The 17,214-nt window shown below is 34.2% G+C and overlaps 1 protein-coding gene across 1 annotated transcript in view; it reads left to right on the plus strand.

Annotated features, from left to right (window-relative positions):
* The first annotated feature begins 7,541 nt into the window (after positions 1-7,541).
* The window catches only part of LOC106671981 (ABC transporter G family member 14), a 190,923-nt gene continuing 181,250 nt past the window's right edge, over positions 7,542-17,214 (plus strand). The window contains exon 1 of the mRNA XM_014403014.2: positions 7,542-7,800. Within this exon, the coding sequence (XP_014258500.1) occupies positions 7,697-7,800 (104 nt within the window). The 5' untranslated portion in view covers positions 7,542-7,696. The remainder of the gene's footprint in view (positions 7,801-17,214) is intronic.

Genomic DNA, 17,214 nt, shown 5'->3' on the forward strand with positions numbered 1-17,214 from the left:
CCAGCAGCGTATCTAGCCGAAGATCGTGGGTTCGAATCCCGCTCGTGCCATTGACTTTTTTATCTCAACTAAAAACCTTAATTAATTGTAGTACATTAATTGGTCAAGCGGACCACGAAATTAGTGAATGTAATGATTAAAAATGAAGTATACTGCACAAAAGCTCTCCGTGGCCATTTCATTTGTCGTTGAGAATCCAATCCGATTACACGACATTTGAAAAATGGCAAAAAGGAGGGAAAATTCAAAAGGTGGGGTTGAGATCGGAAGTTAATGTCTGAGTGGATCGAGGTCACGATAGAAGAAAAACTGAACAACAACAAAAATAAAAAGACATAATTATTAAGTAAATTAAGGCAAAGGAAACGAAATAAAGCTGAAAGACAATTGAAACTACAATTAATTAATCTTTAATTAAGGTTTTGATTGAGACAAAAAGTCAGTGTCACAAGCGGGATTCGAACCCACGACCTTCGGCTAGATACGCCGCTGCTCTTCCGCTTGAGCTATCGTGAATTCGATCTTTTTTAATATTTTATTAATTACTTTTTTCTCAGGTACATTTGAATATCACAGTTAAGATTAATTAAGCTTTTGTTAAATTGTACTATATATAGGTAACTTAAATTAAAGTGCTAACTTCTACCACAAGGGAGAGACATGAGGCTCAGGTGGCTTTTCCTTTACAAGTCACCTAATTTTAAATAATTTTATTACAAATGCAGTTTCTTGTTCTCAAGATATATTTCAACACTCATCAGTTAAAGCCCTGATGATGACGATATAATCGTCGAAAGCTCGGCAAAACTTAAAGAATTGTCGTTCTGTTGTGACCTCACCAAAGTTCCTTTCTTTCTAGCTATTCAAAAAAAAAAAAAAAGGTTTTATGCTGTACTGGAGTCATAATTTTATTTGTGTCACTGTAATTTATAACTTACTAATAACAGACACATTTTGATTGATACATTCATACATTCATGATGTAGAATTTATTTGCATATTTAATCTTTATGTAAGGCATCGGTTGAGATAAAAAGTCAGTGTCACGAGCGGGATTCGAACCCACGACCTTCGACTAAATACGCCGCTGCTCTACCACTTGAGCTATTGTGACCTCGATCCACTCGGACACCAACTTCCCTTCTCAATCCCACCGTTTGAATTTTCCCTTCTTTTTGCCATTTTTATCTCAACCGAAACCTTAATTAAAGATTAATTAATGGAAAAGAATTTATTTCGTCATGCGGACCGCGAAACCTAATAAACGAAACTACAATATTTAGGTACATATTTAATGAAAATAATGCTCTTATTCGAAATATTTTCCGTCACAATGTATACATCTTTGCCAACGTGTAATAAGAGACTTTATTCCGCTGACAAAAAACTCTTTAGTTCTTGTCACAATAAAGACTTGAAAGGCGCTTTCGGCTACACTGCGTTCTCTAAAAACTTTATCCCTCAAGAAATGATCAAAATGTCTAAAAAAGTGGAAGTTTGTAGGCGAGTGGTCGGGTGAATATGAAGGGTGCGGTAAGGTTTATTCTAAGTCCTTAAGCTTCCGCGGGGTCGGCACGCGACCTGTGGCCTGGCGTTATTGTGAAGAAGAGTCGTTCCCTTTACGGTTAACCAATTGCTGGACAAAGACGTTGCAGTTTCCCGTGCATTTTGTCAATTTCTTGACAATATTTCTCTGCTGTGATAGTTTCATCGTAATTCAGTAAATTATACTGGACATCCTCGGCAATACACCAATAAACAGTCACCATAACCGTTTTTAGGTGAAGATTTGGACTCCTCGCATTCAAGTATTTAAAATTAGTTACTTACAGTATATGTAGTAAATTAAAATTTTATAAATTAGCAATCCATTCCTAATTAGGTGATGAAAACATTAGATTGACATACTTAACTTTATTTACAAAATCCGGAACTCAAAAATCAAATTGGACAGAACGAGATCAATAGGTATGTACATTAATGATTAATGAATTAAAGAAAAGATTGTTGTTTTAACCTGCACAATTAGGATATGTTGGGCTTAATTTTTTATAGCTGGAGTCGGATGTCGGGTTCATCATCTTCTGCGGTATTTAGTTTGGGCTGCTGTATAGATTAAAAATACAAATTCCCATAAGTAAGTGGTGGCAAATCGAAGAGCGTATATTGCTTTTTCTACGAGGGGTTGAAATTTTTTTGTTATCCAGACGGAGCCAAAAATTGTGGTAAGTATCGGACTCGAAAGTAGATTTCTTAGTAGAGTCTGAAGTAATGTCTATTAAACATTCAACTTGAAGATAGACTGGTTGACTTGGTCGTAACTGAAAACGGTAAGACCACCCATGGTTGTGCAGCATTTCGGAAGTAGTGCACAAAGGCCACCTCCAAATTTTGAAGGTGTTCACATATTTCATCGATAAACGTGCCGTCCGCCACCTCCAGTCGTTTTCTTGTAAATAATATTTTAACGCAGGAAAACCCTCCACCTCTTCCTTCTCAACAGATTCATCCCAAAACTGGATTTTTCTTTTGAAGGCAAGAACTTTGTCATTACTCATTAGCATCGAAGGTTGTGATACTCTTCACTTGCACAGAAAGACTCAACTCATTTTCATGAAAATATATGATAAATACGACAGTACATTGCCATTTCTCATCATTGCAAACGTTGGCCGATTTGACATTGTGATCCATGAAGTAATTCGGGAAAGTGCTTTTCCACTTTTCTCTGTATGGAGAAGCAGGGAATGGTGAAGGCTTTCCATATCGCCACATAGAATTCTGAAAAGCAGCGACTAGATACAATTAATAATTTGAACAGACTCATCCAGAACTTTTTTAAAAGAGGCTGGCATTTGTTTCATAGCTAAAACATATCAGTGAAAAACATAATGACTGCTGAGGCAAAATAAAATAAAAAACATTCGTTTTCAGTACTCATTAGTTTTTTAGTTTTATTTAGTTTTTCTACGATTATTTTTGTAATTATTAATTTTTTTAAGTTCCCCGCGACCACCTGGTTGAAGCCCAGTTGTACAGATACTTTGCACCACGTAGAGAGCATCTCCTTGGTCTTTCTTTGGCGAGAAGATGCCAATGTGACAGCCTGGTGTGACCTATCCACAGAGGAGACAATCAGATTCTTTCTGAATGCTGCTGCAATTCTTCGGTTTATCTTTTATTTTAGTAATCACTCCGATCATTTGGCCAGCCATTGCTTTTGCACCATCTGTGCACAAGTCAATGCAATAGGATTAAGGAATATCGTTAGTTGTAAAACTCGTCAGACAAACGGAATATTTCAGCATCTGTTGCATTAGCAAGAATTGGTTTGCACATGAAAAGAAATATAACGGATAAAAACCAATAAAATAGCCAACCTAACGACATCACTTGATTTGTCTATTTGGGGAGAAAATGAGCTGTGTTGGATGCGAGAAACCAGCGATTCCTCTACATCATTCGATAAATCAAGAATCCGTCTTTCGACAGTAAGGTTTGATAAGGGCACCGAAAATATAAATTGTACTGCTTTTTCGTCAAACAAGAAAGTTACAATATCATTAACACACCGTTTTATGAGGGTTTCGGCGATGGTATGGGCTTTACCAGCCTGTGCTACTCGATAACTTATCCAGTAAGACGTTTTTAGTGTTTTAATTTAATTTTTTTCGCAAGAATTTTAATTAACATTTTTTAATTAACATAAGCAGCCAGTTCAGTGCGGTTCGGAAGATAGCCATTTTCTTTGACAGCCAGGCAGCCCTTAGGCCCCTAGCCTCATGCGAGGCGACGACAAAGAATGTTTGGAACTGCATGGAGGTCCTGACGGAAGTCTGTGACACTAAAGACCTGACCCTGGCATGGGGACATTCGAGGCATAGGGGCAACGAAAAGGTTGACATGTTGCTCCTTAATGAGTCCAAAACTAGTGGAACAATACCACAGGTATGAGGCACGCAAAGAGATTCATAGAAGGACCATCCCCAAAACTTACGAAAGAACTACTGGATGGCAACGGCAACCAAACCAGGATTCTAGTTGACTCCTGACAGGGCACTGCCACTTAAGAAAGCACATGCACCGGATTGGAGTACAGATAGAAGAAACACTGTGTAGATACTGCCAGGAAGAGGAGGAGGCCGCAGAACACATTTTATGTTTCTGAGAAGGTCTATGTAGGTGCAGGTTCTTGCAACTAGGACAAGAAAAACCACAAGCAAGGTCCTACACCAAGGAGCCGCTGGCATATATGCAGGTACCTCGTTATAATCCCTTAAATATATTTTTTGCAGCCGTAGACCGCGTGGTCCAAGGCGTACTTGTGATGTAGGCTGCCCGTTTATATACATATTTTTTAATGAGTTGACTATGTGTAAATATTCGTCAATAAGAGGGGGGCTCTTTTTCTTGGTCCAGTAGTTCTGTATTTACTCGTTAGTAAAACCAGTTTTGATATTTAACATCTTCAGTGGTTAGTCAGGGATATAAGCAGGGCGAGACTCTATCATCATGTACCAGACCAATTTGTTTTGCAACGACCAAACTATCATCACCTTGCAGACTCAGCAATGTCATAACAATAAAATAGATTATTATTCAAATGATGAGGAACCACAACGTCCTCTTCGTTCCTACGTTACATAATTCACTGTTTTTAAAGAACCTTTTTATCTAATATTAAATAGAAAATTCACACGATCACCCGAAATAAATTGCAATAAAGGCAGGTGATTTCGACCTTCGAATCGTACCGTTGGCGGATGCTTGATAGCATGAATCGCATATCGTATGAATCCATAAATTGCACAGGGATCACATCGTGTTCGCATCGCCTAGCAATGTGACCATGTACGGACGTCCTTACACAAACACATTTCTCTCTCATGTCTCTTATGGCAGACCAAACCAGCAAGAATAAATTACTGTCTGCAGACAATAAAATTAAATATATTATTGGTATTTGGTCATTTCCTACTTCCCTTGTCTATTTCTTGCTTAGGTAATCACACGGGTTTTACATTTCGCCGTGGCTTGACAGGATTATAAGGAAGATGAGACATTATACTAACTTATCACTGAATATGTTCAAACGCTTGTGATTGACCAAATTCTATTTTATTATTGTAATTTGGTCGCCTTCGATCATTTCTGTCTCCCAATCCTTGCCGTTTCAGTCTGTTTTTACTTCACGCCATCCTCAGTGATTGATTAAGTTTACAAGCAAGGGAGGAACGATCTAAACACATCACAAAGAATGGCGAACGTGAAACTCATAAGGCAAACCAAACAATAGTGGTTACCTGGATTTGTTGTTGGTTTGATCAGACTCGTTTCGTCATCTTCGGTGGTTGATCTGTGTGTTATGTTTTTAGTTGTTATATTCATAAGTGCTTATGCAAGTTTTTGTCGAAATCATGTGTTTTTTTATTGATTTGTGTTCGTCAGTTCGTAGTAGAGTTAGTAGAGGGTGTGTTATGATGTTGAGTTTTCTTTCATTCTTAAAATATTGTGAAATTTCCTCTTGGGGTCTGCAGGAGTCTGCAAATCGGGAGTTTGGTCGTTTTCTATTTTCAATCATCTTCTCCCGTTTTTGTTAATGCATTGCTCTGCTAATCCCTAGATATTCTAACAGCTTTTGAGAGAAGATTAGTCCTAGCGATGGTTGGTTGAATTTTTTCAATTTGTTATTTGCTGCCGGTTTTATGCTCAATTTGTTAAGTAAATTAGTTAGCTCGCACGTTTTATATATAGTGTTGTTGTTTTAAACTTGCATGTATGATGCCTGTTTTGTGGGTTTTCTGCGTATGTCCATCGCGTCTGTTATTTACTTATCTAATAGTTATAGTTTATAATAATAGTCGACGGGAGAGTCCGAGAAATAATGACATTATGTGATGAGTTCCCTGGGGGGAAAAATTGCGAGCTATTAATAAACGTTCGGGCAACAGGACGGATGACAGACGAGTGGTGTGAGGCAGTTATATGACATATCTTCAAACAGAGAGATTAGAAGTGCCAAATTTACAGAGTGATCGCAATGTTACCCATCATATAATTATGGCAAAGCTTGTCGTTAAACGATTAACTCTGTATTCAGAAAGCATTCTAGGGGACACCAGGCAGGTTTCCGCATAAATCGACTGCCGACCATATTTTTTCCTTGAGATGATAAATGAGAATTGTCTTACGTATAACATCGATCTGCATCACTTTTTTTTTATCGATTTCAAGTACGCATACGACCGCCTGTCAAGGCAAAAGGCTTGTGATATTCAGCAAGGGTTTCGTATCCCCAATGAACTAATCAATCTGGTAAAGATGTGCCTACGAAACACTTCTGCTAAAGTAAAAAGTTAGTTTCTCACCACGCCAATATCCCTACAGATTCCAAAAAGAAATCTTGCCAAATAGAGTAAATTGTTTGTCTCTAAACATCCAGACTACGACTAGCTGTTTTGGTCTGTTACATGAGACATTTCGCCATGATCAGTAGCTTATTTGTGTAAGCCTCACCCTGCTTACAACTGTGTCCAACCACTGAAAAAGCTGAAAGCCAAAATTTGTCTGACAAGCCAGAATAGTAAGAATAGACCAAATTGATTGGAAACGACTAAACCATTGGTTCATCACCTTGCAGTCTATTTGAAGCAATGTCATAATAATAAAATAGGTGAATTTTATTCAAATGACCAGGTACATCATGATATGGTCTAAAATGCGCTTTTAGTGAGTTTTCCTTTACATTTTTTGCATGAGTTTTAATTAACATTTGAGAAGCAGCCGGCTCAGTGCGCTTCAGTCTGTTTCTCCCGAGTTGGATGTGTACCCTCAAAATGAAAACGCAATTCAAATGGAATCATTGAACTGTTTCGAAGGGCTTTCGCGCATGCAAATTTGGATTTTTGGAGTTTACGATCTCCTGGTCAGCCTGTTCTCGATAGTTGAACCAGTTTTGATATTTAACATCTTCAGTGATTAGTCAGGGTTATAAGCAGGCGGGACACTACCATCATGTACCAGACCAAACTGATCGGCAACGACCAAACTATGGGTTCATCACCTTGCTGACTCTATGAAGCAAGGTCATAATAATAAAATTGGTCTGGTGTGATGTAGGTTTCAGAACACACTCAACCACACATTTCTAAATGAGAATAGGTTTAAAATTTAAGATTTTCAAACAGCTCAATAAAATTTATCACAATTAAAATCTTAGAATCTACCGAACACGTTAATTTTGTTGGATTATAACATCCATCTATTTGTCTATTTAGAGGCTACTAATTTATAAAACTTTTTCTTTAAAAGTACTTGCATTTGGGGGGGTTGAAAGAGGAAAAAGGCATTGGTGAAAAAGTACTCTCTGGGTGCTTAATTGAATTCACGCCCGAGATAGGGGGAAGAAGAAAGATCGCAATATAGAAAAAAATAAATAAATAGAAAAAAAAATATATTTGCCTCTGGAAAGTTGTTAGAGAACTCACGGTGGCGCTGTCTACGCCGGTGTTAAAGTACCTCCCCTCCATTTGCTATCAGGATCGCTAACTCGTTGAGCACGGACAGTCGCGACTCGGCATCCAACGGGAACGGTTCACCATGGTTATTGTGTTCTAGTGAGTGGTTGGGAGTAGTTCAGATTCAAGAATTTTACAGAAAAAATATCCAAAGTCTGGGAAGAGAGAAAATAAACAGTATGATCATATCCAAGGATCTGTTTCTCCTCGGGGACCAAGATTACCTACGCCTGCCCAAAGACGAAAAGCGTATGGTCAGGCCTTCTACCACTAATAACATAAGGTAAATTTTTCATTGAGGGTTGTAAAAGCGGACAGACGCGCATCGGGGCGAAGTTGGTTGAACCCGCAAGGCCGCCCTGTTATCGGACAAGGACGGACGTCTGATCCTGGTCAACGAAAAAACGCCAGAATCAACGGCGATCGGTGCCAGAGGGTAGGAAAACAGCGTGGCTTTGCGGACCAGGTGGCGGATTCTGCAAAGTGCCGAGGGAGTAGAGAGCGAAAGGGGTCTTCACTAGGTGACTAAGCCACTGGGTTATAACGTGCCTCTTCTAGCCTTTGCTCTCTGTCGTTAAATTTTTTCGAAAGATCAAAAATAAATAAGAAAAAGGAAGAGAAATCTTACGGCAAAAAATCGAACCGATGCTGCTTCTTTGCAACTCCCTATAAAAAAAAAAGTTTAATATGAAAACATCTATTAAATTGGCAGCTTTATACCGACCCTGCTAATGGAATATCATTTATATTCCAAGCAATATAAAACAACTTAAGTATTCCGTACTTATTTAGAATTTACGTGAAAACTTTCAACGATCGTTACAACAATTCTCAAAATGAAATATTATATATTTAAGTAACCAGTTCTATCTTCCCCTTTTACTTTTCTCATCCTCAATGCCTTTTTATTTCAAATCATTCAATAAGACAAATATATGTTGACATTGATACGTGCCGGAGATATCGCGTTATACCATTTTCCTTTTATCTAGGAATATTAAGTTTCACAGACAACATTTAATCTTTACATAACACAGGTGTATGTTAGACGGATCGTTTTACAATCGCTAATAATAATTTTACCTGCTTGAGTAATTATTAGATTAAAGCCTGAAGTTCTCTAGTATAAATTTGATAGCTGGCGTCAGGTCTGAAGTTTTCTCGTTTCCGTCTGTCTTTAATAAACAATTCGTATTATAAAATTCATATAAAACTAATTATAAACCTAATTAAAATGCCTATAAATTCGTGTAAACTACTTACTGTCTTTTCCACGACCTTCAATTCTCTTTAATAAAAAATCGTTTATTTACACTTTAAACGGCAATAAAAGCTAAATTATGTTTGGCATCTCACTAGAATTAAAACGGTTAAAGGTAATTTTCTGTCTTAACGCCTCTCAGCAAAATTGCGCTACTTTTACACCAAGGTGTATCTTTTAAAACGCCGCGATTACATTTATTCGACACTCAACCAGAATCTTAAATAATTTTTGAACATACTAGAAATACTTTTACAATTCAATACGTTTCGACGTCAGTGTTCCTGTAAAAGTTCACAAAAAAAGATAATAAATGCAACGATTTTTTAAATCTTATCGTCAATAAACTTAATTCATAAGGACTTAAATTCGCCTTAAACATTAAAAAAGCCATATTTTAAATATATTTTAGCTATTGCACCAACGTGAAATAAAATTATAATTAATTTCTGTGCTTTCTTCTCAAGATTATGCCATTTCTGGGTTAAAAGGTGTACAAGCAAAACACACAAATAAATTTTTATGCTTAAGTTTGTTAACTAGTTACGCTAAACTAATAAATATACAACAAATTACGCTTATTTGTGAAATTAAATTAAACATAAGCACACAATAATTTAAACGAGCATTTACGATGCCACATGGGAGTTGTGCACAAAAAAGTTTTGTTTACACTTTTATATTTTATTTATGATTGAGTTGAATAATTAGTGTTACAAGGAGAACACTAATTTTTCAACTCAACCATACTTCGCATAAAAAATAGTAAAACAATTAAAGTTTTTTTTTTAAATTCACTAGTTTTCATGGTCCGCATGACCATTTTTTTAGTTAACAGAACCATCTAAAATATGTAATACATTAATATAATTTTTGATTAAAATTAATCAAACGAATTACGATGTAGATCTTTGATTTAAACATTTTAACGTCAAAAATGACATAATTTGATAATTTTATTTGTTAATTTCATGCTTTCAAGTAAGCACAACGAAAGGTGATCACATTTTTCCGACAACAAGAACTGGTTGTCGTACAAAAATATATTGTATCACCAAAATTTGTAGCATTGCATTTAAACCTTGAGAAGGAAGAAAGAAAATAAGAAACTATTCTGCAAAATCAAGTACATTTAACTTTATAGACTTTAAGTTTAATGTTAAACTAATTACATTGTTTAAAAAAATCAATAAATATTAAATTAAAAGTTGATCTTTGATGTAGAAATGCCATCAAGGGTTATATTAAACTATTGAAGTTTATTTTCTCTGTAAATTTATCATTACAGTTATACGATTCATGTAAATTTATCTTGTTTTGACAAGCCGAATATCGGTGTAGAATATTCTAAATGATGCGAAAATAAATGATAAGTAATTTCTTTGTTAATTTTCGCCGCAAAATATGCCATTTCTGGGTTAAAAAGTGAACAAGGAACAGACACAAATGTGTATCCTTCAATTTTTTACTAAATCAGTTTTTTCAACTTCAATTTTTTGTTAAACCAATCAATAAACAACCAATTACGCTTATTTGTGGTATTAAATTAATCATAAATTAATTGATTGCATTTATTGTTGGCCACATTAGCGTTGTATCCAAAAAAAACTTTTTTAAACATAATAATACTCAGAATTAAAAAAAAATTACGCCGTGGATCTTTGATTTAAAAATAATAACTATGAAAAATTACATTGACAATATTTTTTTGGAAATTTCAACACAAAAGACTGGTTTCTATAACAAAAAAAAACAAAAAACTATTGTACGATCAAAAATTATAACGTGAAATTTAAACCTCGAGAAGGAAGAAATCATTCTGGACTTATCAGGGTTAATTTGTAAACAAAATCGTGTCCATTTAACTTTACAGACTTAAATGTTGAAGTAACTACAATGTTTTTAAAAAGTACCAATAACTGTTAAACTAAATGTTGATCATTGCTGCAGAAATGCTATCCAGGATTAAACTAAACGATTGAAGTTAATTTTCTTGGTTAACTATCAGTAAAATGGTGCCATTCATGTAAATTTAACTCGGTGTAGAATATTCTCAATGGACTAAATTAAACGACTGGAGTTAATTTTATCAGCCAATTCATTAATTGCAACACCTCCTGCATATATTGAAGTTTTCTTTCCATATAAAAATATAATAATATTAACACTTATCAATTCATAAAAATCTATGTTACTTAATATTTCTACTATTAAATTCTATATATATTGGGTTGTCCGGAAAATAATGCAGGATTTTAAGTTTTCATTAAAAAAAATCTATATAAAATATTCTGTTTACGTTTACAGGATTACTCATNAAGTTACCAACACGTTGGGAGAAATGTATTGAGAGTATGGGAAATTATTTTGATTAAAGAACATTGCTTTAAAGTAACTAGTTTCTTTTTTTTGTTTAATACCAAAATCCTGCATTATTTTCCGGACAACCCAATAATTACGCACTTTTTTATGGCAGTTTTAAATCTATACTATGCAAACGATTTTGAACATCTTAAATCTTCTAGTTGTGAATTTTTTAATTAATATGAATATTTAATTAGAAATAAAATTATTGTAGTTGTAAAATTTCTATCTTCTCAAAACTATTACTAGCCGGGTGCCAAATATTGTATAGAGCTTATATTGCAAAATTTCTGATAGTTTCTGTATTAATTTCTAAATAAAAATGAAATTTTTTATCGAGTTAATCAAATAGAACGATAGTAGTCAATTGTCTTTGGTAATTATTCTGTAAAAAATTATTCAAATGGTGTGTAACCTATTATTAATACATTTATTTACCTATCAACTAATTCTTCTTGAAAAAATATTCTAAAACGTGCGTTGATCAGTTTTATACTTTTCGCCACTGCCTTTAAAAAAATGTATATTACTTCATAGTATACTAAAATTAGTATCTACATGTGTTTTCCATTTAAATATGCCCAATGTAAATAGTTTTTAAATTTTATATCAAAATAATGTGCTAGATAAGAAAGCCAGCTCGCGACTCATAAACTGTCAAATTACGGTAGTTGCACCTTACTGTAAAGATAACTGTTACCTATGACGTAAAACATTTGTATCTTATCGGCCTTGCCAGTGCGTCTTGTTTTTCCTCCAAAATATTTCTGTTGAACCACCTGAAACTAAAAGGTAGAATATGAATTTTGATAGCCCATACCTTCAAATATACATAAGCTATTGGTTTGCAAAGGAGCTTTCCTTCGTAATTATAGAAACTTACAAAAATAATAGAATCATGAGTGTTGGATTTTATTTTGTAAGATTCTATCAAATGAGAAGCTCGTTGAAATTCGTTTCCTCTCTCTCATTTCCCTGTATCTCTCCTATGCCTCCATCCCTTTCTTTTTCTACTCTTTCGTTTTGTTATCGTGTTGTTAATTTTTTTAGCCCACAAAGTAGTAAATCAGTTGTGTTTAAATCTGTTTTTATTTCATAATTATGGATCTTCTTGTTTAGACGTTTTTTGGTTTGTTTTGCTGATTCGTGATGTTAATGTTCATAAAATAAATGACCGGGCAATTTAGAACGAAATTGGGTGAGGGGGTTAAGAGGAAAATTATTTATTTAAATTGATTCAGCCTTCCCAGTGGATTTCCCCTAAAGGCCCAGCCGCCCTGAACGAGGAGGCCATGTACTGAGAAAATTGCCGTGTTTCCTGCCATTTGTCTTTGCCCTCGTCTTGAATGAAAAGGGAACTGCAAATAAAAACCAAAATTAATAAATAAAAAAAAAAATTTTTTGTAAAATTATGACTGATCAAAAAGTTTAAGATTATTTGAGTGTAGACGAAATAGATCTCGCCTTTTGTTTTCATATTGTATTTTTTTTAAATTTTGATCAAAAATGAGTTGCAATTACGTTACTTCTTTCGTTTGAGAAAAGTATAATGCAGTGTGCATTAAAAACAAAATTTACGCATAGATTTTCTTATCTCTTACTAAATCAAAACCGATTGGAAATGTCCAAATAACCTAATATAAAATAAATAAAAACTAATCGTCGTTGCCTTGATCCCGGGGTTCGGGAAAAAAACGATAAAGGTAGTTACCGAAATGATACGACCAAAATAAAAACGAATCCAGGAGAAAGGACGCGCAAATTCTACGCATCTTGATGTCAGCTTTCACGCAAATGGATAATTTCTGGTCCGTGTGTTCTCGCTGTCTTCGGAAAAGTTTCCGTCCTTAGCGGAATACATTGGGAGGCAAATGCCTTTAATCAAACCACTTACGTCTCGTCTTTTCACTATTTTATTTCGATTTATTCATTAGTCTTTATATTTTTTAAGCTTTGATTCGATTTGGGGTGGTTCAAGTTTGAGTAAAGCTAAAAGAGCCAACCTCTCTCAATGTCAAATAATAATGAATAAACCTACCATTCAAACCGATTTCCAAAATAAGAAAAAATGAGTATAACTTTTGCCCAGACAAAATATTTTATTATAATATTGTGTTGAATAATTTTTTTTTAAATCTAAGGTCTTGGTTGAGATGAAAAAGCTATTGTCACGAGTGGGAATCGAACCCATGACCTTCGGCTCAAGTGGTTAGGCTCGTATCGAGTCGATGGTCTTGGGTTCGAAACCCGTTCGTGGCACTAACTTTTTCATCTCAATTTAGACCTTAAATAAAAAGCATAATTAATTAAAATAATTAGTAGGCCAATTATGATTATTAAACATATATGGATTATTAATTATATTGAGTTTATAAAACAGGTTAATAATAATAAATATTTTTTATGAAAGAAAGATATTTAAGATATTTCCAGATTGAGAAAATGCGATTAGATTAACGGTTTATATCGCTGATCCGCCCATCTTCGCTAATTATGTCCAAGTATGCCAAGTAACATGGCAAGAACAGTGAATTTTGAACATGTTTATCAATACTTTAAATTCACTAATTTCGTGGTTCGCTTGACCAATTAATATATTACAATTAACTAAGGTTGAATCGTGAAACTCAAAAGGTGGGGATGAAATAGGAAGTTGGTGTGCGAGTGGATCGAGGTCACGATAGCTCAAGTGGTAGAGCAGCGGCGTATCTAGCCGAAGATCGTGGGTTCGAATCCCGCTCGTGCCATTGACTTTTTTATCTTAACTGAAAACCTTAATTAATTGTAATTTATCAATACTGATCATAAAAAAAAAAACTTTAAAACAGCTTTTTACCTGTAAATGTGATAATTGACTTTTTTAAAACTGTCGTAAATAATTCAATGTTAAACTTCACTGTCGTGGTTTTACAGTAAAACATAGCTCACCAACGGTCATTCAGCTGACTCGTCAGGTAAAAAGGGATAAGCCTGAGGCGATAAAACCGTCAAGGATGGATAAAATATCCCCTGTGAAGGTTTAACATTTACTTTTTACATGTTTAAGTTCTTTAATCCTCCTTAGCATCCCATACAATTTACAAACATGTTACTTTCCACTAGTAATTTTTTTCTTGAGTATTCTTGCGATTTTGTTATATTCTAGTAGATGTTTGACAAATGTCGTTCTTGGGTTTTTGAGCTTTGTTAAAAGCTTTTCTTTTTTATGTGATGGTTTTCTCTGTGCGGCCAAAAATTTTCTGTGCCTTGTGCATTTTTGATTTCGAGAAACTGCGTCTCAAATGGCGCGAGGCGTAATAATGCTGGGAGTGGGAGTTCGGACTTGCAAGTTACTACGCGATCTTTAAGTCCTCTTGTGGAAAACCTCCCGGCCAAACTTTATCCCGTCGCTTTAAAATGTCCGACCATTCCCAAAATAACAAAAAAATAGAAGACAATACATTTTTTTATATACATCACATAAAGATTGTTATTTAATTGAAACCAGTCATAAAATTTTTAACCCTTCGATAATAAATATTTGAAGATGATCTCAGGTTGGATCAGTTTTCTGATGACTGCCTCTGTCGTAAACCAGACGAATTAAGATCATTTACGATCATGAAAGAGGACCTTTTATCGGAAATTTGGGCCAATATTTTTTAATTAACGAGATTACATCGATATTGGCCACTGCTTCTCGAAAATTGTCTGTTCGTTATGTTTTCAATGAAGATATTTTGGCCAAGCCGATATCCTCATTTTTTATGCTTTATTTTCTACAAAAATACTTCTATTTGATATAGAATGAACTATTTAATGAAATATTTCAGAAACGTTGAGTTATTCTTCAAAGAGTATTTAAACAAAATATATGTTTTCCAACATTACATGAAATTTAGTCATAATAAACCTAGTTTCTTGTAGTTTGGAAACGTATTAGAATGTTTAATACCTTGAAATAAATACATATACAAATTTGAATAAAAATTAAAAAGTAAATTTGGTGTGAAAGAGAAGTGAACCAATTATAACATGTTACTCTTATGTTAAGGAATTTCGTTTTATACGGCTGTCAAGTGTCCCATTATGTAAGAACGTTCTGCATTATTTTCAATTTATGCCGTGATGTAGAAGAGAGAAAAAAGACATTTGAATTTAGAATCCCAGATGCAATTGATATTCAATTTATTTGCATACCCTTCTCCATTTGAATTATTTATTGCGATTAAATTCAACATTAAAAGTCCATCCGTAAAAATTTTAAGCAATGTTTTTTTTGCCGTAAGGATATCAGTTATGAAACCTTATGACCTCACAACCGAATATTTAGATTGTCAGCTTACGAAAAATTTGATATGGAAAATTTATCGGCGGTTAGATGATTCCTGACCTTATATTATATTCGAAGATACTTTGTTAATTTTCAGCGTGCCAAAATAATTAAAATCACTGATTTGTCACTATAACACTCAATTTTGTAGTTATGTACATTTAGAACTCCGGTTAGTATTATGATGTACTATTCCCTGTTTATCCCGGCCCCCATGTTTTCTTTATTAAGTAGGTACTTGCAATACATTTAAAGCAAAAATGTACAAAGTTATGATTTATGTATGTTTGTGGGTATGCGTGTCTCGTTTTGGGTAAATTAAAACAAAAATAATAAAAAAGATAAACAAAATTGCCAGATTCCTAGATATTTGATGGGTAATATCGATCCTAAATTTGAGTAGAAGAGCTTTCTCTGTGACTTTTATTCAGTGGCTGTCTGCATGTTGTCTCTCTGATCTCTTTTTAACACGAGAACAGGCATAGATGAATTTTCATATACAATTGGGGACAATTAAAATAAAATGCGCCCACTAAGAAGAATTTTTTTTATTACTCTACCAACCAGTTTTTCAATGAAACTAAGACAGGCAATAATGGGAACCAAGCAAGATGGAGCGGATCCAAAGTCTAATACAATGAACAATAACCATTTAATCCACCAATGCCACTGATTTGATGGTATAGTTAAGCTTATAAAATGTGGACGTATAAACCAAAATTATACAACTTTGCGATTTTTATTCCAAATCAGTATATCTGTGGGTTTATGATGTAAATTTAAGTAGTAAATTGCTCTTTTTTTACGTGGGCATCGAACTATATGCAAATATATCTTCTAGGTAGAGATTCAGATGTATAGAATTGAAGAAAAAAATGTCTTTGTAATAATAATATCAGGTTGTGTGGTTGACAGGAAAACTTTCACTTTCACATAATTTTTTAAGGAAAGTCGTGTACGGCGAAATTTCGGAAGATATTCGCCTGTAATTTGACCCCACGATCTCCAGATTGGTCAAGGCACGTCGCAGGACGAAGACAAATCACAAGATTTTACTTCTTCATTAAAATAATTTAAAATAATCAAATTACATAATATGAATTGTAAGCAAGGTCGACTTTAAGTAACAGTAGTAATAATGATTATTTGAAGATCGGTAAACATCACACTGTAGTAATGTATAAACCCAAAGTTTACCTATTGTGTTTTCGAAAGTTCTCGGATTAACAGAAAAATGTATATTTGTGGAAATTGTATTTCACGTTTAAAAAATGGGAAAATTAACTTTGAATAACCAAAGATTATGTTTTAAAGCTATTTGATCATATTAAATTTAGGTTTAAGGTATGTTCCATGATTTTTAACGTACCTAGCGTTAAAAATAGTACAAGTTCGCTTGATTTACATGAGAAAAAAATGTTTATTAAACAAAAAGAGAGAGAGTTTTTGTTTTGTGTGTAAAGGATTAACGTTGGGTACTTTTAACCCAACACGCACGCACACGTATGTGCACTGGCAGAGAAAGTTTGGAGTCTTTAAATACCACGGAAGTGACGAGAGTTCACATCTCAGCTGAACAAACATGTAATAATTTAAAGCCGTTTAAATTCTCTATCTGCCCACGGCTTTATACTAAAACTCTGTCTTGATTGTTTCTATAGTCGTTTGTTTTAAGTCAAACATTGTCATTTACGAAAATTGACTCGGCTATGTATTTAGTTAAGCAATATTTTTGCCTCGGGAAGTTTCATGTATTTTCA

The sequence above is a fragment of the Cimex lectularius genome, unplaced genomic scaffold (assembly GCF_000648675.2).
Source record: "Cimex lectularius strain Harlan isolate CLEC.00 unplaced genomic scaffold, Clec_2.1 scaffold32, whole genome shotgun sequence".
Taxonomy (NCBI): Eukaryota; Metazoa; Arthropoda; class Insecta; order Hemiptera; family Cimicidae; genus Cimex; species Cimex lectularius.